Source organism: Budorcas taxicolor, chromosome 4, assembly GCF_023091745.1.
Source record: "Budorcas taxicolor isolate Tak-1 chromosome 4, Takin1.1, whole genome shotgun sequence".
Classification (NCBI taxonomy): domain Eukaryota; kingdom Metazoa; phylum Chordata; class Mammalia; order Artiodactyla; family Bovidae; genus Budorcas; species Budorcas taxicolor.
Genome location: NC_068913.1, coordinates 9,781,583 through 9,804,636, shown reverse-complemented (window position 1 = coordinate 9,804,636; position 23,054 = coordinate 9,781,583). Strand labels below are relative to the sequence as shown.

Here is a 23,054-nt window from a genome sequence, read left to right as displayed (position 1 = left end):
TCCCTCTGCAATAGCATTTTATTCAAAACAAACTGCTCTGCTACAAAAGGTAAACAGCAAGGCAGCATAAGAAGACCTAAATTTAAAAGATATACTAATATCATCAAATTTTTCTTTGGTAAGTCTGCTCTGAAAAGAAGAAATGAAGGTTGGAGGAAAAAGAAAAGAGAGCAAGAAGAAAAAGAAAGAAGAGGAAAAAAGGAGGAAGAAAGACGGGACAGGAAAGGACAACCAACTTGAAACAAATCAAGAGGAAATTACTGTAAAATCATGAGTTACTTTACATGTAGAGCCTCTGAAGTTTGAGAAAGACTATCTTTCCCAGACACCAAATGTTTAACTTTTTGAAATTTTCAGCATTGGTGCTAGTTAGAATAAACAACTTATCTTTATTACGCTTGAACTTAAAATTAAGAAAAAAATGGAAACAAAAAGAGTTATGTGAGGTGGGAAGAAGCTTAATACCATCTCCAGATATTAAAATAATTTACATATCCTCCATCATTAATTAAGGTGTTAGGGAATGAATAGCCAGACAAACCAATGGCAGTCAATAGATATACAAAAATATACTCAAATATGTATGGAAATTTAATGTATGAAAAAGGTTCCATCTCATCACTGATTTAAAGATGGACTTTTAAAATAAATTGTGTTGGATAGCCATTTGGAAAAAGAGAAACCTGGAACTGGATCTCACATCATATATTACACCTAATTCCAAATGGATCATAGAGCTAAATGTTAAAAAATGAAGCTATTTCAGATTATTTTCACAGGATAAATTCCTAAAAGTGACATTTTTGGGATTTAAAGAGTAAAAAGGATTAAGGTTCTTGATTCATATTAGCAAACTGATTTTTAGAACTCTTGTACTAATTTATATCCCCAAATGTAGTATATGTCAGTTCCATTCTTATTCAAGGCTGGACAAGAACTGTGTCCTATTTTTTAAAACATTTAATAAAATATGTGTGTGGTAGAGCGTAAGCTTTAGGAGCCTTCAGTTGCCCTAGGCCTTTCACAATCCTGGGAATATGTGTTATCAGAGTCAAACATTTTTGTAAAATTAAGAAAAGGATGATACAAAAACAATTTTTAGAAAGGTCTCCAAATTCCATAAGTTTCAGACCCCACAACACCAAGATCAACTCCTGATCATTTTATTAAACTATATGCAATTTCTCCTTTAATATGTCACAAATGGACAAATCTAGAAATTTCAATTGATTCAACTAATACATATAATTTTGGTGACTCATTAGGGGAAAAATCTCCATTAACTAATAACAGAATCACCAAGTCAAAGAGTAACTCAAAACAGGTTTTGACAGATATTGTCAGATTTCCTTTTTTAAAGTTTGTAAAGATACCAAGCCCCTCCAACAGCAAACAGACATACACGTGTCCCTCACAACGGTGGGTATCAGCCAGCACGGCTGCACGTTCTCACTTGTGCACGAGACTCCTGGTTTACACCTGTCCTCCCAGCATACTTGTTAACACTGCCACTTTTACTTTCAAAATGGTTTGGATGACAGGTGGTCATCCAGATGTCATCAGTCTTTTAAACTCTAATTTTTCTCCTGGACACCATTCTGGCTTCTAGGGGGCCTACATGCTTCTGGGAGTTGCCTGCATTCTCTTTTCCCTCCTTCCTTATTCACCTGCACTGACAACTGCAGAGTCATCGAGTTACGGAGCAGCATGCCTCTAGGTAGGGAATCCCTTTCTCTGTACACGGAGGCTGGAGGTAGGAGGTAGCAAGAAGTATGCCTGTGTGTTTATCCTGTTGAAAGTCAAGCACCTGTGTGTGCACACAACATATATGCACACACACCACACAAAGCCAAATTACTAATTGTTTAAATCCAGCTGTTCACCATCCAACATGCCAGAGGTATTGGCAAGAGGGTCCTAGAACTGGAGCAGGAGCTGAGCAGGGTGACCTTTATTTGCCTCCAAGGGCTGAGATTCTGTGACTTCCCTAGAAACATTTGTTAAGGGCTTACTGAGCATGAGGGAAATTCTAAGAATTTTGCCGGGAAAAATCTCATTTTGTCTTCAGACAAAATGACTAATTTAGTCACTGTTACTAGAGAGTATTAATGAATAAGTAAACTAAGACATAGACAGGTCAAGTTAGTGGTCTAGTATGACATACTTAGTAAATAAAGCCCAGATTTCAACTCAGGGAGCCTGACTTAGGAGCTGTTATAGCTCCATTTTCTGGTTCACGTTTCAGGCACTGAAAATCACTTTACATTTCACAGATTTTATTTCCATTTACTTTCTGAACCACTCTGATTACATTTCTGAAAAGCTTCATTACAGAAGGGAGGGAAGTCATGCAGAAAATTCATGCAATATAATTTGAAAGCTTACCATTGAAGAAACTTCCTTCTTCTCTATCTGGGCAATCCAGCTTTTCAGTTATCTATTCATTATATACTGTGAGAAAAGACAATCAATTTACCTTTTCAAAGTCTTCCTAAGCAAAGTCAATGATGACTTACCTAACTTTCAAAAAAATGCTAAACATAAAATATCTGTGAATATCATATGATTTCTATTCTGAGATTTTCATATTGTTTAGTCATAACGTTGTATCCAACTCTGTGACCCCACAGACTATAGCCCACCAGGATCCTCTGTCCACGGAACTCTCCAGGCAAGATTATTGGAGTGGGTTGCCATTTCCTCCTCCAGGGGATCTTCCCGACCCAGGGGTTAAACCCACATCTCCTGCAATGCAGGCAGATTATTTACTGCTGAGCCACCCAACTGCTATTTTAATATTTAAGGCTGAAATGACATAAGATATTATCAAATTGGGTGTGAGTCAAATAAAGAGAAAAAGGCCAAATATTTGGTGGTGACAAGACGACTTGTCTCTGATGACAGAAAGCCTGTGGATGCTCAATGAATTCCTTTTGACGAGTCTCGTTTTCTTTACTCACCCTTTTAATATAGGCAGTCCCTTAAGCCTGAGACGTTTTTCCTGGGTAAAAGTAAAGCTGCTTTGTGAATTTGATTACATTATATTCCTACAATGAATCTCCTGTAACTAACTGTTCTCAAAATGTGAATACGTAACTGCTTCTACCTAGAATGAATAAATATCCAACCTTGTGCTCTTTTGTAAAAAAAAAAAAAAAATACTAACCTTTTATTTTATATTGGAGTATTGCCAATTAACAATGTGATAGTTTTAGGTGCACAGCAAAGCAACTCAGCCACATACATACAACCCTGTGCTCTTTTCAAAGCATTTCTCCTGGCCCAGTTTGCTATGGAATTGAATGTGGACGGGCACAAGTTGAAGTGCCACATCGTTCTCTGCAGTCCTCTGGTTCGATTTCAATGCTAGCAAGCAGCACTTCAGCTCCTCTCCTTAAACAGCTTTTTTTTTTTTTAATTTATTTTTAACTGGAGGATAATTGCTTTACAATATTGTGCTGGTTTCTGCCATATATCAAGATGAATCAGCCATAGGCATACATATATCCCCTCCTTCTTAAACCTCCCTCCCGCCTCCCACCCCCCATCCCACCCCTCTAGGTTGTCACAGAGCACCAGCTTTGAGCTCCCTGCATCGTACAGTACATTTTCACTGGCTCTCTGTTTTACATATGGTAATGTAGATGTTTTAATGCTACTCTCTTAAATAGCTTTTCCAAATAGTTCATGATCCTGTTACCATCAAAACAATTTCTATGTAACAGGAGCTAGGGGTTAGCAATGGAGTCAATACATGCTTGACAGTTGATCCTTAAACCATACAAATTTTACCTTGCTTCTCGTTCAGATATAGTATCATGTCCCAGAGGCCCAAAACAGCACAATAAGCTGGATATCCCCTGACATTATTTTTAATGGAAATTATGAAGGACCTTGCAGTACCCTTTCATCAGTCAATATTTTATGGTTCAGTCATCCAGGTGAACAAGGGTACTACGGTTCTGACTTTAGTTGGGCTTCCCTGATAGCTCAGTTGGTAAAGAATCCGCCTGCAATGTGGGAGACCCTGGTTTGATTCCTGGGTCGTGAAGATCCCCTGGAGAAAGGATAGGCTACCCACTCCAGTATTCTTGAGCTTCCCTTGTGGCTCAGCTGGTAAAGAATCTGCCTGCAATGCAGGAGACCTGGGTTCGACCCTTGGGTTGGAAAGATCCCCTGGAGAAGGGAAAGGCTACCCACAGTATTCTGGCCTGGAGAATTCCATGGACATTTGATGGGGTCGCAAAGACTCGGACATGACTGAGTGACTTTCACTTTCACTTTCCAAGGTCCAAGCATGGCTGCAAGCATGTGAGAACCTACCCAGAGCTGTCCATGTTTAGTTGAAGGAAGCTAAGATTTGAGTTCTGGGTAAGGAGGAATCTTGTAAGTAAGGGAAGTCTTAAAGAATCAAGCTGAAAAAAAGTAGAGAGAGGGTCAGTCGACTAAGTAAGGCAAATTGTTTTGGGAAAAGTCTTCAAGGATTTCTTAAAGCAAAGTTAATTTTTTGTTGAGTTCTTTTTGTGGATTGGGAGTAGGCGGAACTGGGAAAGCTATTAATATCCAACCCTGACTGGAAATTTTAGTCTTCTCTATCAATATGATGGTTTTTACCCATCTTAGATTAGCTACTCAGGTTACAAGAATATGTTTTAGAAATGAGAACAGTATTTACTACTCATACTTTAATTTTGATGCCTGGAATAAGTAAGGGGAAGAATTCTAATTGTGAGTTACTGAAAGAGTATGGGCATCTCATCAAATAAATTAAAATACTTGCCAGAATCACCCCCATGAGGAATGTAAACTGTGTGTGGTCTTCCACCAATATAGACTCGAGTTCTGTTCAAAAGGGTGGTAAATTTAGAATTAGTAAGGCTTATTTTGAAAATAAATTTATCATTGGAGTTATTTTATTTCATTAGATTACATTTATATAATGTTCTATTACCATTGCTTTATCACATATTAAATTCTCCTTATATTTATCCATCAGGAGACTTAAAGTGTTTGATTAAGGATATGGTAATAAAATTAAAATAAATGAAATGTCATTTAAAATTTCAGTAAGTTAGCAATAGAATTAACACTTGCTAATTTACTTCTCCACATCTTCTCTCAGTAGGATGTAAACTATGTGAAGGCAAGGATTTATCTTTTCTTGCCATAATTATGTCCCTAGTGACAACCACATTACATAAGGCATAATAAATACTCAGTAAATATTTACTGAAATAGATGAGAGTCAAGGAGGCTTTGAGTAGATGAATAGTTGAACATTTATGTTATCTGACATTTGGAACTTTTAAAAGTGCTTTAACTTAGAAGCATATCTGCTACATAATAAGACCGTTAGATCAGATGTAATAATCAATATTTTAATGCCCCATTACTCATTCATTTTTTTAATTGAAATATGGTTGTTTCTGGAACCCAAGAAGAATCTTTGTATTATGAAGCACAATAAGTCCTTAACACAAATTTCCCTAACAGGATACAGTTCTCATGGAATTAATAAGATTTCCAAAATTAAAAGATGCTTGGAAGAAAAGCTAAGACAAATCTAGACACTGTGTTAAAAAGCAGAGATATCACTTTGCTGACAAAGGTCTGTGTAGTTAAAGCTGTTGTTTTTCCAGTAGTCATGTACGGATGTGAAAGTTAGACCATCAAGAAGACTGAGCACCAAAGAGTGATGCTTTAGAAGTGCAGTGCTGGAGAAGACTCTTGAGAGTCCCTTGGTCAGAAAGGAAATCAAACCAGTCAGTCCTAAAGGAAACCAACCCTGAATATGCATTAGAAGGATTGATGCTAAAGCAGAAACTCTAATACTTTGGCCACCTGCTGCAAAGAGCCAACTCACTGGTAAAGACCCTAAAGCTGGGAAAGATTGAGGACAAGAGGAGAAGGGGATGACAGAGGATGAGAGGGTTGGATGGCATCACCGACTCAATGGACCTGAGTTTGAGCAAGCTCCGGCAGATGGTGAACCACAGGAAAGTCTGGTGTGCTGCAGTCCATGGGGGTCACAAAGAGTCAGACACAACTTAACCACTGCACAACAACAGATCTCTAAATGAAAACAAAAAAAGAAGAGATAGATAGCAGGTGAGTAGCAGTGCAAAACCAGAATGAGAGCAGTTGTTGGCCCATATTTGCAGAGGTTTCAGAACTTTCCATTCAAACTACAGAAGCTTCAGTGATGGATATTTGCTCGGGCCCCTATTCTCTTGTGGGAATAATTAGCCACTTTACTGATAAGCAACTATGCAAAAAAGTGATGACACTTATGAAAGACCAGGGCCCTAGGGGAAAATATAGGTATTTTTTAAAAGAGCAACATGTTTGTTACAGCCTCTTGCCACACATGTAATGTACACTTTTTGGTTCTTCCTTCTGGGTATATTTTTATAATGAGATGTAAAGAATAAGGAATTATCTTCTATCTTACTGTTTCTTTTATCCTTACACGTTAATAAGAAGAGGATAAAAAGTCTCATAGCCAGAAAAATACAAAGTCCTAGAAAAATTAATGGTCTTAAGTAAGCGAACAGAACATTTGGCTAACACTTATTTTTTCATACAGGTACATTTTACTTACAGATGGGCCTATTAATGTGCCTTTGCCTTATCAATGGATCTTTCTATCTTGTCTATGGGTTCTTCTTGAAAAAGGCACACAAACTGAAGGAAGAAAGTAATATTGTGTTGGCTTGAAGGAGAATGGAGAAAAGCTTCTCAAAGTGTATGGACTATGAAAATATTTTCCATACCTTTTGTGAACTCCTTTTGAAAAAGTTACTTGAAAATACACTCCAGCAAAAGAAAAAAAGAATTAATTCTAAAAAAAGTAAGATATGGGATCCAAAAAGTTCTTCTAACTCAATAGAGCAGTGAAAAGAAACTAATTTTTGTAAAGTATAACAGGAAGTCAGAGGACTTTTAAAAGAATATTTATAAGAAGAAAATGAATATATTTTACCAAATACTAAATGAGTAATCACAGTGTTAAGAATAAAAATACATGTGTCCTGTGTCCTTTTTGTCAAGAAATAATGAAGGTAGCTAAAGCTCCAGGAAATCCAAAAGCTGTATAAGTTACAATGTAAACATGAAACAAGCTGAAATGTATCATGATTTTGAGAAATGGAGAGTAAAGAAAGAGACTGTTTGGTCGGAACACTAGGTAATTCTTTGTTAAGCAATACATGTTTGTGACATAGAATTACCTTTCCTATTTCCACTTCAGTTCTTTTCTAAACATTATTTACACAATCATAATATGTTTTATTCTTTTTAATAGTAAAAAAAATTTAGATTCAAATTATAGAGTAAGTATTTCAAGATATAAATAAAGTTACAGAACAGAATGCAAATATTATACACTGAGAAAAGTCAAATGAGTGAGAGAGCTTACTGAATTTAGGAGCTAGAGAGAGAAGAAGACACATGGAAGGAAACAGGTTTCCAGATTTTCTGATCTTAATTAATACGAAAACTATTGATAGGTAGAGAAATAGAGGGCTAAATAGATTACTCAAAGTAAAAAAGAGAGCCAACAGAAGAAATATTAGGCATCTTAACAGCTAGTAGTGAACAAGGACAGTTACGATTCTAAAATAGCAAAATAGTAATATGTAACAGTGAAAAACAAAAAGAAACATGGATCGTGCAAGATACATTTTCCAGTTTTCATGATGGGGAGCAGATAGATAATATCTAAAGTCAATAATCATGAAAAAGAGAAAAAGCCATATTGTTCAAAGACTTGGAGTTAACCAAAAGAAGAACTACAAATAGAATCATGCTAAAAGGATCACTTTTGGAGAGGAGGTGTCAGAGGTGGAGTGGGGAGCGGAAAAATTAAACTTTTTATTTGACAATTTTCTGTACTTTTCAAAAAAGTGATGTGTCCTTATCATATGGATACATGTATTATTTTTATTACATAAAAAAGGTAAACCATTTCTTGATTACCAGCTCATTCTCTTCACTGATATTATCCCAAAGTGCATTCTTACTAAGGATAAAATGAACATACCTCTGTAGGTAATATTGATAAATGCAGAATTGACAAATGAAGGCTATAACCATGATTACAAGGAGTAGAAGCATCAGGAATCCAAACATGTCAACTGAAATGAATGAAAAGAACTATATTTTAAGCCAACAGAAGGTTAATTTCTCATAGTTTCATCATTTCTACTACCATGCAGTCTGATTCTTAAATACAAATTCACAGGTCATTATTAAAAATTATACAGTAACATACATTATACACTCCAATAAAACCATCTTTAACGCAATAGTCATTAACATCTGAAAATAATCTGGGTTGCTAAAAAATGTTCTTTATCTTCCTGGTGGCTCAGACAGTAAAGAATCTGCCTGCAATGCAGGAGACCTGGTTCGATCCCAGGGTTGAGAAGATTCCCTGGAGAAGAGAATGGCAACCCATTCCAGTATTCTTGCCTGGAGAATTCCATGGACAGAGGAGGCTGGAAGGCTACAGTCCATCATGTCAGAAAGAGTCAGACACGACTGAATGACTGACACTACTTTCATCTCTAAATTGGTGAACTATTAGGCCACTAGCTTTTTTTTTTCCCTTTATTTTATCTCTAAACTCATTCCCAGGCAATACCTCAACAGAAAAAAAAAAAAAAAAGGTCCTTCAGGCTACTGTTTCTGTACAAATACAAATAGTAGGTAGTGGGGGGGTGGTTTACTGTTTGAGTTTCAAGAGTTCTTATCAAAAAGACAACTAACATTTGCTGGGAAATCAGACCTCCAGCACTTGCAAACTTTATCTCCTGTCAATACTATTTAACTTATCAGCCTGGTGTACCTGTATAATGAAACCAGAGGGCAGAAGATGAAGTAGAAGCCTAGGGGTTCCCCATTCATACTAAATACACAAAGTATCACTCACTCATATCAGCTCTTTGCAACCAACAATTATGAATTCAGTTTACCTGATGGTATCCGAAGAAAACATGGGTTTGTGAAAAAAATTTGTAATCTTTCACTTTAATTTAAAAAAAAACCCAAAATACAATATTACAGTTATAATTTAAAGATTCTTTGATGATTGAGATGAGTTTAGTTCTAGGGAATCATTCTTTTTGATTGGCAATTCTCAGTATTGAACACATTAGCTGAGAAAATATAAATTATAATACACCACTGGGCTCAGTATGTCCTCATCCCCAGGATTAGCTTATAAGAAACTCCTGGAGTTCCTAAAGCAACTTAAGAACACAACCCTCCTTTCACTGGGTTATAGTCATTGTATATAGGAGTATTTTAGAGATGAAATTTGAAGTATTTAACAATCGGTAAGGTAAGGCACCCACCAATCAGAATAAAGATTGACCTAGTTTGGAAGCTGGCTGGAAGCAATCAGGGGAAACAGAAATGAACAGATATGCTGCATTTAAATAAAGTAAATATAATAATTTTTCAACTGTAGCAAATCACTAGTGTTTGCAAGTCTGTTATTAAAAAGTACATAAAAATTCAAATAAGGACAACTCACCTTGACAGTTTAACCAAAATGAACAACTGACAGGACACTCAGAATTTGGAAAACAAATTTTTTTGCAAGCCTTTTCTTTACTGCACCAGAAACACTGTGTTTGGAAGGGAAAAAAAAAGTATAATAATTGCAATCTCAGTAAGTTTCTGGTACTAGTTTGATAAGTGTTCAATTTATAACAGCCATCATCATCATATTATTATTATTATTATTATTATTATTATTATTTGTAGTTGATGCTGCTGGTGGTTTGCTCAGACCTGCTTTACCAGGCCCGTGCACATAAACCCTGCTGCAGTGTGTGGTGGCAGACAGTGGCTCAAGCTTCCCTTTTTATTGCATGTCCTCATGGATGGGTACCAGCTGGCCTATGAGGTTACTTCCACCTCCATCAGTAACTGACAGTATGTTGTATTGTCACATGTGTGTGCTCAGTCGTGTCTGACTCTCTGTGACCCCATGGACTGTAGCCCGCCAGGCTCTTCTGTCCATGGGATTCTCCAGGCAAGAACACTGGAGTGGGTCGCCATGCTCTCCTCCAGGGCATCCTCCCGACCCAGGGATCAAACCCAGGTCTTCTGCATCTCCTGCATTGGCAGGTGGATTCTTCATCACTAAGCCACTGTGCATCGCCAGCTGACAGGTATACGGGGTTCTGAACGATGGGTTTGCTTGCCTCAAGGCAGGCACCAGTCTGCTATATAACCTTTTGCCCCAGGGCTTCCCAGGGTTCAGGCCAAGTGTAGGCTTTGGCAGAGATCACATCTTTGCTTGGTGCTTGTCCCTTAGTTTCTCTGCATCCCTTACTCCTTCATATTAATAATTCTGCTGAACAGCAGTCACTCAAGGAATCACATGTTCCTGAATTCTTTCTCAGGCTCTGTGAAAGAACTGTGTGAGTGTGCTCAGTCACGTCCAACTCCTTTCGACCCCATGAACTGTAGCCCACCAGGCTCCTCTGTCCATGGGACTCTCCAGGCAAGAATACTGGAATGCCATTTCCTCCTCCAGGGCATCTTCCCAACCCACAGATCGAACCTGAGTCTCTTGCGTTGGCACGTGGATTCTTTACCACTGAGCCACCTGGGAACCCCTAGTAAACCAACACTAAGACCTCCTTTCACAGAGCATTAATAAGGATTTCCGTAGGTAGGTTGCTTTTTCGCCCCCTCTCTCACACTCTTTCCTATTCCCCTCGTCTGCAACACTCCCACTTTCCTCTGGGAACTCCACTTCTACTATACATGGGCCTGGAGGTGCTTATACCAGCCTTGCCTTGCCCCCTTCCCCCTTTTGTTCGCTGGTGGTTGATGATCATTCGTAAATAGGAAAGCTGAATTCTAAGTCCCTTGTTGAAGGAAGTAAAAGCAAGGTATAAAGGTGGCATAAGACTAGAATCTAGAAGAGTTAAAAAAAAAAAGGACAGCAGAGTGGTAAAAATGGCTGTCACTTACATAAGGCTTACCATGTGGCAGGCACTATTCTGAGCCCTGTATATGTATTAACTCACTTCACACTCACGACAACCTCTAAGCTATGGACTGCTATGTCCACTTGATAGAGGAGCAGAAGGTGCAGAGCAGTCCAGCAACACACATAAAGGCACACATCTAGTAAACAGGGAAGCTCAGGTTCTAATGTAACCAATCCGGTTCTATGCTGGTAGCCAATCCTATGAGACTGCTCCCAGACTGCAATCAGCCAGCTATGCTCCACCACTTTCTTCCTCTTGGAATCACCGGATGCAGGTGATGGCAGCCAGGGCAGCCCATTCCTCTGGCCCAGTAACTAGCGCCGAACCGGACAGGAGAGACAAGAAGCGTCAATCAGAATCTTCCACGGAATTGTATAGGCATTGGGAGAGAGCTGCTAAGAGCCTGCCTCTTCCCCAGCTCTATGGAATGTTCATTCACCATAGAACACAATGAGGTCAGTGGTTCAGTGGTAAAGAATCTGCCTGCAACGCAGGAGACACAGGAGACTTGGGTTCGATTCCTGGGTTGGGAAGATCCCCTGGAGGAGGGCATGGCAACCCAAACCAGTATTCTTGCCTGGAGAATCCCTCGGACAGAGGAGCCTGGCGGGCTACAGTCCATAGCATGGCAGAGTCAGGCATGGTTGAAGCGACTGAGCACATCCAGAGGGAGGCAGAGCCGGGAGATGAAAAGAGAGGAAATGTGAATAACAGCCTTTTAGACTCAGCTGTGCATGAAGTCAAGGCCACCCCGGACTTACCAGTTTTGTGAGTCTATATATTCTCTTTTGATTAAATTAGTTTGAGCTGGGTGTCTGTCACTTACTACAAAGAGATGTAATTCCTTAACTGAGGCTAACAAGTCTTCAAAGAGCAGAATTTCAAATTACCCAGAAGAACAGAATATATTCAACCTCTCTAAATTACTAATGCATAATTGAAGACAAATTACAGGATTTTTTTTTTCCTGTAGCTCAGGAAGATGACCTGTATAAACACAAAGCCATGCCAACCAGAGACCCTTCAGAGAGTGACAAGTGAGAAGTCAGCTAACAGACTTTAGACTGACGGATAATATCATTAAAATGGAAAAAAATGCAGAGAGGAGGAAGGTACTTATTGTGCAAAGAGGGATTTTATAGTAGTGGACATAGAGAGGATAAAGAGTATTTACTAATTATTTAAGGCCAAGTGATAGAGATCATAGAGGTTAGATTACACTGATGTATATAGCGTTGTTTTCTATAGTTTTATTCATTTATTTACTTTTGACTGTACTGGGTCTTTATTGCTGCACAGGCTTTCTCCAGTTTTGGCGAACGGCAGCTACTCCAGTTGCAGCGCTCAGGTTACTCATTGTGGTGACTTTTCACGGTCTCTGGGGCGCATGGGCTCAGTAATTGTGGCTCCCAAGCTCCAGAGCACAGGCTCAATAGTTGTAGCGCAGGGGGTTAGTTGCTCTGTGGCATGTGGGGTCGTCCTGCATCAGGGATTGAACCTGGGTGTCTCCTGCATAGGCAGGCAGATTCTTTACCACTAGGGGCTAGCAAGGAAGCCCTAAAGCATTGTTTTCTAGAGGCTGAAAGTTTAACTAGCAGATATAATATGTCCACTCTATTTTAAAAAATGCCTCTAAGTGGAAAAATATTATAATTTCAAAAGGAGTGGAACAGATAATAAATGTGATAGCTCATAAGAGAAAGTACTCACTCCTAGTTGATTAACTACGTAAGATTTCTTTCAGAGAATTTGTCTGAGTTTTGAAGAATAGGTAAAAATTTATATAGAAAGGGAGGGCTTTAGATACAGAAGCTATGGTAGAATAAAGAACAGGGTTCAGCAACAAATGCTGGAGAGGGTGCAGAGAAAAATGAACCCTCTCACACTGTTGGTGGGAATGCAAACTAGTACAGCCACTATGGAGAACAGTGTGGAGATTCCTTAAAAAACTGGAAATAGAACTGCCTTATGACCCAGCAATCCCACTGCTGGGCATACACACTGAGGAAGACAGAATTGAAAGAGACACGTGTACCCCAATGTTCACCGCAGCACTGTTTATAATAGCCAGGACATGGAAGCAACCTAGATGTCCATCAGCAGATGAATGGATAAGAAAGCTGTGGTACATACACACAATGGAGTATTACTCAGCCATTAAAACAAATGCATTTGAATTAGTTCTAATGAGGTGGATGAAACTGGAGCCTATTATACGGAGTGAAGTAAGCCAGAAAGAAAAGCACCAATATAGTATACTAACGCATATATATGGAATTTAGAAAGATGGTAATGATGACCCTGTATGCGAGACAGCAAAAGAGACACAGATGTAAAGAACAGTCTTTTGGACTCTGTGGGAGAGGGAGAGGGTGGGATGACTTGAGAGGGTAGCGTTGAAATGTGTATATTATCATATATGAGGCGGATTGCGGGTCCAGATTCTATGCATTGAGACAGGGTGCTCAGGGCTGGTGCACTGGGATGACCCTAAGGGATGGGATGGGGGGGAGGTGGGAAGGGGATTCTGGATGGGGAACACAAGTGAGTCGGTGGCTGATTCATGTTGATGTTTGGTAAAACCCACTACACTATTGTAAAGTAATTAGCCTCCAATTAATAAAACAAACAAACCATCAGAGAACAGGTTTCAGGCTTCCCTGGTGGTTCAGTGGTAAAGAATTTGCCTGCCTGTGCAGGAAACACAGGTTCGATCCCTGATCCAGGAAGATCCCACATGCCTGAGAGCAACTAAGCCCCTGCACCACAACTGCTGAGCCCGGGAGTCTAGCGCTCACAGCATCCTGGGCTCCGCAGAGCCCACCTGCCGCAACCGCTGAGCCCTGGAGTCTAGAGCTCACAGCATCCTGGGCTCCACAGAGCCCACGTCCCGCAACTGCTGAGCCCGGGAGTCTAGAGCTCACAGCATCCTGGGCTCCGCAGAGCCCACATGCCACAACTGCTGAGCCCGGGAGTCCAGCCCTCACAGCATCCTGGGCTCCGCAGAGCCCACGTGCCGCAACCGCTGAGCCCGGGAGTCTAGAGCTCACAGCATCCTGGGCTCCGCAGAGCCCACGTGCCCCAACTGCTGAGAGCCCCAGTGCCCTGGAGCCTGTGCTCCATAACAGAAGAAGCCAGCATAGGGTGGTGCCTGAGCGCCACCACGAGACAGTAGCCCGAGCCCTCCGCAGCCAAAGAGAAGCCCAGGCAGCCACGGAGGCCCAGCACAGCCAAACATACACCAGTAAAGTTATGTATACAAAAGAATGGGCTTCCACAGTGCCGGGAGTGAGATTAGTCATCATGGGATTTTGTGGAATATTTGGGGAAGGCAAACTTGTCTCAAGTGGAGATGGACTTTGAACCAGACTAAAAGAGTGTGTTTTTCCTTTTCTTTTTAAAAACTGAATTATACTGTGTGGGAGAGGGCGAGGGTGGGATGATTTGGGAGAATGGCATTGAAACGTGTATATTATCATAAGTGAAACAGATCGCCAGTCCAGGTTTGATGCATGATACAGGGTGCCCGGGGCTGGTGCACTGGGATGACTCTGAGGGATGGGATGGGGAGGAAGCTTGGAGAGGGGTTCAGGATGAGGAACACATGTACACCTGTGGCAGATTCGTGTCACTGTATGGCAAAATCACTATAATATTGTAATTAGCCTCCAATTAAAATAAATAAATTTAAAATTGAATTATAATTTTTTCATACAAAAAATTATTTTGTTTTTGAAGTATAATTTTCTAGAAGTAAGTACATGTTCACACTAAGTTTTTCCTTTGTTTTATTTCTAGGTTCTCAAGGAATGGTGCGAAATGCAGAAATACATCTTAATAACTGTGACCAGTTGTTCCTATTATTAAAGAACTGTGTAAAATGTAGTTTGGCATACCTTTTAGACTACAACTGTAAATTACATGACTTTATAATACTCCCAAGACAATTTCTTCATATAAAAGTTAACTTACTTTCTTTCTGTTTATACACGATTGACAATTATCCGCTGCAGTGCATTCTGAAAAAAAAATTAAGTACAAAAATATAAATATTTTTATTGCTCAATTTTAGATAAAATGCATTTTGTTAAGTCATTCCTGTTTCATGGCAAATGTATCCATACCTGGAGCATTTTCCTTTATTATTTTCCTAAGTCCAGACACTTTCTCATTGATACAATTTAAACCCTAACTCCTTCTTACTTTCTCCTCTTAAACTTGGAAAAAAATGAGATAGCATCATCTAACTTTGATGAGACAAGTAAAGTTCTAAAAAATAACCTCCCTCTCCTACACTAACTCCCTGGTCCGACCAGACATCGAAGGCTACACCTCTGAAGCACAATGGACTAATCCCACACCACACTCATCGATCCAGGGAGAAGGAATCTGACCAAGTCAGACCAATCAGAAGCCTCCTTCCATGATTTACAGATGGGAACTTGAGGGTTAGGGGTCTCCAACTTTTCAAAAATTTAAATAGGATTTTTATCTTTGTGTAATTATAAAAGTGATACATATTCAATATAAGAAATAAGGATACACAGAAATCAAAAGTCAGCTGAAATTCCATCATCCAGAGAAATTCTGATGTTTCATCTTACTTTAAACAAATTCTTACCATGATCTAAATTTGAATTTTGCCATCATTGCAGAGGACTGCAACCATGAAATCTTAAATACCAATATTCTAGTCTCTGACTAGAATCTTCTCTCCTTTCCTCTCGTTTGCATTTTGGCATGACTCAGACCTTTACTTTTCTTGACGTTTCCATCGTTTTCCAAATCTATTTGCTCCTTATGGCCTCATTCCTTTCTCTCCAGCCTGAACTTCAGGTCAGGGAATGACCTGACCTGGGTCCATCTCAGAGATTTAGACTAAGTATTTGTAGAACTAACCAGCGATCCTGCTTGTAGTCTTTCTTCCTATTACTGAAAAACCAGTGAAGGACAGCTGACCTACACGGCCGTCCGCGACATGAAGCAGTGTTCTCTCCTTCTTTTCCTCTGTCCCTGAAGAAAGCGACACCAGCCATTTCCACAGCATTCTCGGGGCCAGATTCTCCCTTTACTCTAAAGACTGATTTTTTGTGTGTATTTGTTTTCTATCTAGTCACTTTGGTCCTCCTGAATACATTTTCCTAATACCTCCAGCATCACTCTCTCCTAGTTCTCTTGGAATGTTTCTGGCCATTCTTTTTGAGTTTTTTGGTTGGTTCCATTTCCTCTAATTATGCCTAAAATGTTGTTATTCCATAAAGTTCCATCCTTGGTCTTCTTCTCTTCTTCCAAGAGGGATCACAATTTCAAATACCTAGGGATGCCAGGCATCAAAATATATTATACTTGATATCAAAATGAAAACTTTCTGATTGGTATTGCAAATAATTAATAACTAAAAAACTGAACAACTGAATCTGGCAAGTTTATCTAGGATGAGTAAAAATACTTTTGGAATCAAAATTTTTTGATGAACATGTAAGAGAAAAATTTAGGCAATGGATAACAAGATTTCATAATATTCTCTATACCACCTCCTTATATTTTATTTACTTTATTGACTTATGATATAGGCATGTAAAGTGAGTCCATGGGGTTTTTAATTTGTTAAGTTTTTTTTTAAGTTTCTATCAGCTTTGGCTAGAAAGTAGTTCTATTTCATAGTTTATATTTCAAAATTATATTGTTAGGTGAATAAAGATTCATAATATGTCATCTCCATGTATTGAGCTGTATGTCGGTATGGAATATTGCTTATTCTCCCTAAATATTTTTTATTTAAATTCTGTTTTATGTAACTATATTGCTGCACTTCCTTTATTTTTCATTAGCATTTGCAATGTATATATTATTTCATCAATTTATTGTTTGTTCCTTTATTTCCTCATCACACCCTGCAGTCACACCTGTTTCTGTTTCCTTAAAATTTTTTGAGATATGTTTTATATTTTTTTGTATCATTGATTCATCAAGATCTACATTCTCCACCTATACAAGGATCTTAATGTGCTTCAAGTTTCTGCCTTTCCCTTCCCACACCACTCCCCAGGAAGAAGTCATCTGGAATTTTAATTATTATTAAATAGTTATCAATTATTATTAGACTATCAATGCATTTACATTGCTATCAACCTGTAATCAATCATTTATAGTTAATTCTGTTTCACTGGTTTCTTTGCTTACTACTCTTTTTTGAATCCCACATTTCCCCTTAGTTCATTTTCATTTTGCTGAACAATATCCCTGAGCACACCTTTCTCAGAGAGGGTCTGTAGAGTTACAGAAGTCACTCTGATTATATATAACATAGGTTATAACATAGGAATCAGGTACCCAGGTGATAGAAAAGATTGAGAAATCTCCCAGGAGGAAGACAGTGAAGACCCAGCTCACCCCAGATATCAGCACACTCTATGCTAGACAGCAGAGGAAGGAGGCAGCTACCAGAATCCAATATAATAAGCATATGCAGAGTCTGCAGGACAGATATTCTTGGTGCATGCACCATTAGCAGAAATAAACAAATATATACTATAGAAATAAAGAGAAAACCTGCAAGCCTTGCCTCATTTTCAAATATGTAGCCTTCATTTTATCTCCTTGGAGAGACCTGACTTTTCATCTCATTCTGACTTTGAGATATGTTTCACCCAATCTGTTTCTCCTTTGGGGTTCCCCAGCTCAGCCCTGGTGGGGGAGATTTTCATCTGTTCCTGGAGCTATGCTTTCTTCTAGGATAGTTCATCTGTCTCTCTGCATGTGACCATATGTGTGTGCTCAGCCACTCGGCTGTGTCTGACTGTCTGCAACCTCATGGACTGTACCCCACCATGCTCCTCTGTCCATGGAATTTTCCAGGCAAGAATACTAGAGAACAGGTTGCCATCTCCTCTTCCAAGGGATCTTCCCAACCGAGGAATCAAACCCACATCTTCTGCTTTGGTAGGTGGGTTCTTTACCGTTGAGCCACCTGGGAAGCCCACGTGATCATACACTCCTTCATTATTTACTGTTAGCTTTGAGTGTTTGCTTAGGCTCTGTGTTGTCTATTTTCATCTTACTAACGCTTTGACAGCTGTTTTCAGACCTTCCATGTGTGCTGACATAGTATAAGTGACATCCTGGCCACCTTACCACTGTCCTTGAAAATTTTTTTCTGACAAACTACAGTTTTACCATATTTTATGGTGGCGCTAGTGGTAAAGAATCCACCTGCGAATGCAGGAGATGCAAGAGACACAGGTTTGATTCCAGGGTCAGGAAGATCCCCTGGAGTAGGAGATGGCAACCCATTTCAGTATTCTTGCCTGAAAAATTCCATGGACAGAGGAGCCTGGTAGACTATTGTCCATGGGGTTGCCAAGAGTTAGACACAACTGAATGACTGAATACACACACACAACAGTACATTCTTTTCACTTGGCTGTTCTAAGCATCTGACAAATGGAGAGAACGTATGTGAGTCGGTGCCACCAGACTTTGTTATGGTATCTGGACTCTATACTCTCTTCTGAGCTTTTGCCATTTTTCCACTGCCAGGGTTCACTCTAGCTAATTGCTAAAATTGCTAATTTCCAAACAGGGGATATCTTTGAATTGTAGATCTGCCCCCTAAATCCAGTTTGTAGCCCAGGAACTAGTGTTTCCATCAGAGTCAGATCCATTGTTCAATTTCTGTTTTCCTTATTTCTTCTCTGTAACTATTTCTCTGTTCTTCAGAACAGGGAGAAAAATAGGGCACCCGCTCAGTTCGCATCTCTCTAGATCTGGGAGTACTAATGAACATTTTTGGAATTTAGTGATTCGATCATTTCTAAGGGGTGATGGTGGCATTTGGAGTGTTGCCATGCTGTGCTGTTCTGTTCTGATCCAGAGTCTTCTATTTCTTTCCATGCTTGCCCTTTGTTGTTTGATTGCTCCCACTAAGAGAACTTCTCTACAGTTTAGTATTTTTTGTTCACTCATTAGGTATTGGAGAAGAAGATTCTTAATTCAAAGTACCAAGAGCAAACTAGAACTTCTTCAGATGTTGCTTACTAAACTCTAGAATGTAAGCGAACATCAGGGTTAAAAGCTCTGGGGATCAAAGTAACCCACTTAGTAGGAGATCTCACTTGATGTGGGATCATTCTCAGAGTCCTGTGGGTACCTGTGGGAAGGTCTATCACTTGGAGTGTTAGAAACAATGGAGGTGAAAATCTCCTGTGAGAGGATAGAAGAGGTTTTGGAAGTGAAAGTATCATGTCCAAGAAACCACCTGCTTATAAAAGGGGAAGGTTGAATGTGAGCTCAAAGGGGAAATTACTCCACGCTAAGAAGCCAACACTCAGGAGAGGCTCAGAAACAGGCTGACCCAGGTCTTCCCTCCAAAAGGGAAGTTGTTTTCTGAGAAACACTGACCAAGATTGGTCAGCCCCAGAACGAAGCTGGCTAGAAGGCCAGACTCTGCCATCTGTTTGTTGTTGACTCACTCAGTCATTTCCAGCTATTTGTGACCCCATGGACTGCAGCACGCAGCGTTTCCCTGTCCTTCACCATCTCCTGGAGCTTGTGCCAACTCCTGTCTGTTGAGTTGCTGATGCCACGCAACCATCTCATCTTCTGTCATCCCCTTCTCCTCCTGCCTTCAAGCTTTCCCAGCATCAGGGTCTTTTCTAATTGAGTCAGCTCTTCACATCGGGTGGCCAGTGTATTGGAGCTTCAGCTTCAGCATCAGTCCTTCCAATGATCACCCAGGACTGATCTCCTTGAGGACTGACTGGTTTGATCTCCTTGCAGATCAGGGGACCCTCAAGAGTCTTCTCCAACAAAATTCAAAAGCATCAATTCTTCAGTGTTCAGCTTTCTTTATAGTCCAACTCTCACATCCATACACGACTACTGGAAAAACCCATAGCTTTGACTAGACGGATCTTTGTGGGCAAAGTAATGTCTCTGCTTCTTAATATGCTGTCTAGGTTGGTCATAGCTTTTCTTCCAAGGAGCATTCTTTTAATTTTATGGCTGTCATCTATGATTCTTGATTTATTTTTGTTTCCTCCCTTTTTGTTCTTCCTCAGTATTTTAACAAGGTTTTCTGAAAAATGCTAGTGTGACTCCAATTTGCTAGGGGACAAAGGGAAAGATTTGTTTCTACCTTCAGCCTATGTTTGTAGGCACTCTTCCTGGGGAGAATGTGGCAGGTGTGGTAAGAGAACATTGTTTCGCTTAAATGTATGGGAATGATTGCGAGGTTAAGTGACAGAAACATGTACAGGACAGATGAAACCAAAGGAAGCAAGCCAGGTCTTCCGGTTCAGCCGCCCCCAACCCCCACCCCTCTCAAAGGAACTTCTCATCTCAGGGCAAAGCTAAGAGCTTTTGGTTCGGTTTTAGGAAGGAAGACAAACTTGGTTATAGATACTATCTTTTTGACTCTGAAAACCAGAAAGCAGTAACTATTCTGTCTCAGAGTCTTCATAAAAATGGTAACCTTGGCTTTACAGGGCATTTTCCAAGTAGTTTAAATCCCGTCCTTATTCTATCTATACAATTCCAGTTTAGGATACTGGAAACTTCATCTCCAGGTTCGTAAATTTAACTCAGTAAGGCTTTTAACACTTCAACATTTCTTCTGTTGGGGCGGGGAACCAAGGGAAGTCTCTAAACCAAAGTAATGACTTGGTAAGACCCAAACTAAGAATGTATTCGTAAGATCTTAAAACACTAAAAAAAAGACCATGTCTGACTCTGCAACCCTGTGGACTGCAGCCCTCCAGGCTCCTCTGTCCAAGGGGATTCTCCAGGCAAGAATACTGGAGTGGGTTCTAATTTTCTACTCTAGGGAATCTCCCCAACCCAAGAATTGTCTCCTGCATTACAGGTGGATTCTTTACCATTTACCAGAGCCACCTGGGAAGACCCCAATTTAACTGGATTTCACCAAAAACGTGAAGATCGTTTAAAAATGTCTTCCCATCGTCAACTACAAATTGGCACTTGCCAAGGGCATTTGCCGTCTGCCTCTGTGGAGACTGACCCCTGTGCTGCTGTGGCTGTTGACCTTCAACACCCCCTGAAGGAGTTCAGGGTGGAGTGAGGCACTCTGTGCTCCAAGGAATCTGGTGGGACAGGTCTTTAGAAAGTTAGATATTTTCAGGAACTGATTTCATAATCCCAATCCTTACATCTCTTCATATATAGAAAAATCACTGAATCTCTTCATGGTGACATCAGCTCCTGATGACTGAAGAAAACCCCTTGTAAAGTAAGCATTTGATTGCATTGAGCTCCCCCTTCACCAAAACCTTATATATTGACCTTCCCCCACCTGCCTCTTGGGAGCAGTCTCTTAGAGATATTTGAGGTGCTGTCTCCCAGGCTGCAGTCCTTATTTTGCCCCTCAGAAACTTAATTGGTATCTCCCACATTGTGCATCTTTTTAGTCAACACCCAAAGGCAACTTTAGAGATGAAAATTTCAGCCTTCCAGGAAGGCTCAAATATAAAAGCCACGGCACACGTGAAGCAGTGCCTCTGGGCTCAGGATGGCTTACCTACCATCATTCATAGTTTTTGGTCTTTGCTTGTCCTTGTATCTGGAGATTTGGGAAAAGCTATTTTCTGAGAAGCTGATAAACAGTTGGATAAGAAAGAGAGAGATAAACACTGGCAGGAGGATTTGGCTCCATGACCGCAGCCAGCACATAGCTCTTCGGACCTGGGTGCCACCAGTTGTTGGCCAGAGGGACTGTGGTAGGCATCAGGTACTTATTTGGACCTGTGAACCCACTCACGGACCATGAGCCGTCCCAGCAGTCCCTTCCGAGGTGGCTCTTTCAGAGCCTTGGACTCCAGCATAATTCGCAGAATTTTAGTACCACTAATGTTCCAGCCAGAATGCAGAATGTTTGTCATGCAACACTGGCCTGCCACGGTCACCACCTACGCTTTGTCCACTGGTCTCGATAGAAGTCTATTACCCTCCGAAGTTTATTTCCCTGCTGGGTTGTTGCTTTTGAAGAAGGCCTGAATTCTACATTCCACCATTCAATAGCTAGAAAACAGTAGCAGCTTTCTTCACCTGGTTATTAGTTTTTATTTTTAAAGTGATGGGGAAAATATAACTAGTAGTTAAGATGTTGATGCTGGGAAAGATGAAAGGCAAAAGGAGAAGGGGCCAGCAGAGGATGAGATGGTTAGATTGCATCACCAACTCAATGAATACAAATCTGAGCAAACTCTGAGAGACAGCAGAGGACAGAGGAGCCTGCCTGGCGTGCTTCAGTCCATAGGGTAGCAAAGAGTCGGACACGACTGAGCGACTGAGCAGCAACAAAGTCATAATGATATACTGGCAACAATATATGCTGTTCTTTTAAAATAATCTAGGTTAAAATGTCACATTTCAGAAATATAAATAGTATGATTTAAAGGACAAGGCAAAATTGTGAAGGTGGTTCCAGAATGACTGAAACTTGAGCAATATTGCCCCAGTGCCCAGGGGTATGGTGGGAAGGAACTGGGCATGGAGGCCTCTCCTTGGTCAGGGTCTATCTTAAGTTTTTATTGAATTTGTTACAATATTGCATCTTTTTTTTTGTTTTGGTTTCATGGCCCCAAGGCATGTGGGATCTTAGGTCCTTATCCAGGGATCAAACCCAAAACCTCTGCTTTGGAATGTGAAGTCTTAACTGCTGGACCACCCAGGAAGTGTCTATCTTGTTTTGCTTTTTAAAGCTGAATGATGGAGCTGTCCCATGGCCTCCTTGACACACTGATCTAGACTTCACGCTGAGGACGATGAATCCAGTACTGACAATAAAGATGGTGAATGGGACAAGCACGGAGTGTCTTTTCCTCACCTCTTTGTAATGCAGAGGACAGATAGAGCTGTTAATATATATGAAAGTTCTCATAAACTGACAAGATAAGGACAGAAGGAAAAATGATAGTCATTTCAGAAGAAGAAATAAGTCCCTGCTGATCCTTTTGGACACTGAATCAGACACTCTTCGGAATCAAATTGTTCGATCATCTGACTTAATAAGTCTCCTTTTGCTTA

General features: G+C 40.1%; 1 protein-coding gene across 1 annotated transcript; it reads right to left on the bottom strand.

The window, feature by feature from the left end:
* Positions 1 to 4,733: 4,733 nt before the first annotated feature.
* On the bottom strand, positions 4,734 to 21,698 carry PTTG1IP2 (PTTG1IP family member 2). Its single transcript, XM_052639052.1, has 5 exons — positions 21,551 to 21,698; positions 14,985 to 15,031; positions 9,539 to 9,632; positions 8,042 to 8,135; positions 4,734 to 4,842 (listed from the first exon to the last, which is right to left on the bottom strand). The coding sequence occupies exons 1-5, from the start codon at positions 21,696 to 21,698 to the stop codon at positions 4,734 to 4,736; spliced, it is 492 nt and encodes a 163-aa protein (XP_052495012.1).
* Positions 21,699 to 23,054: the final 1,356 nt, after the last annotated feature.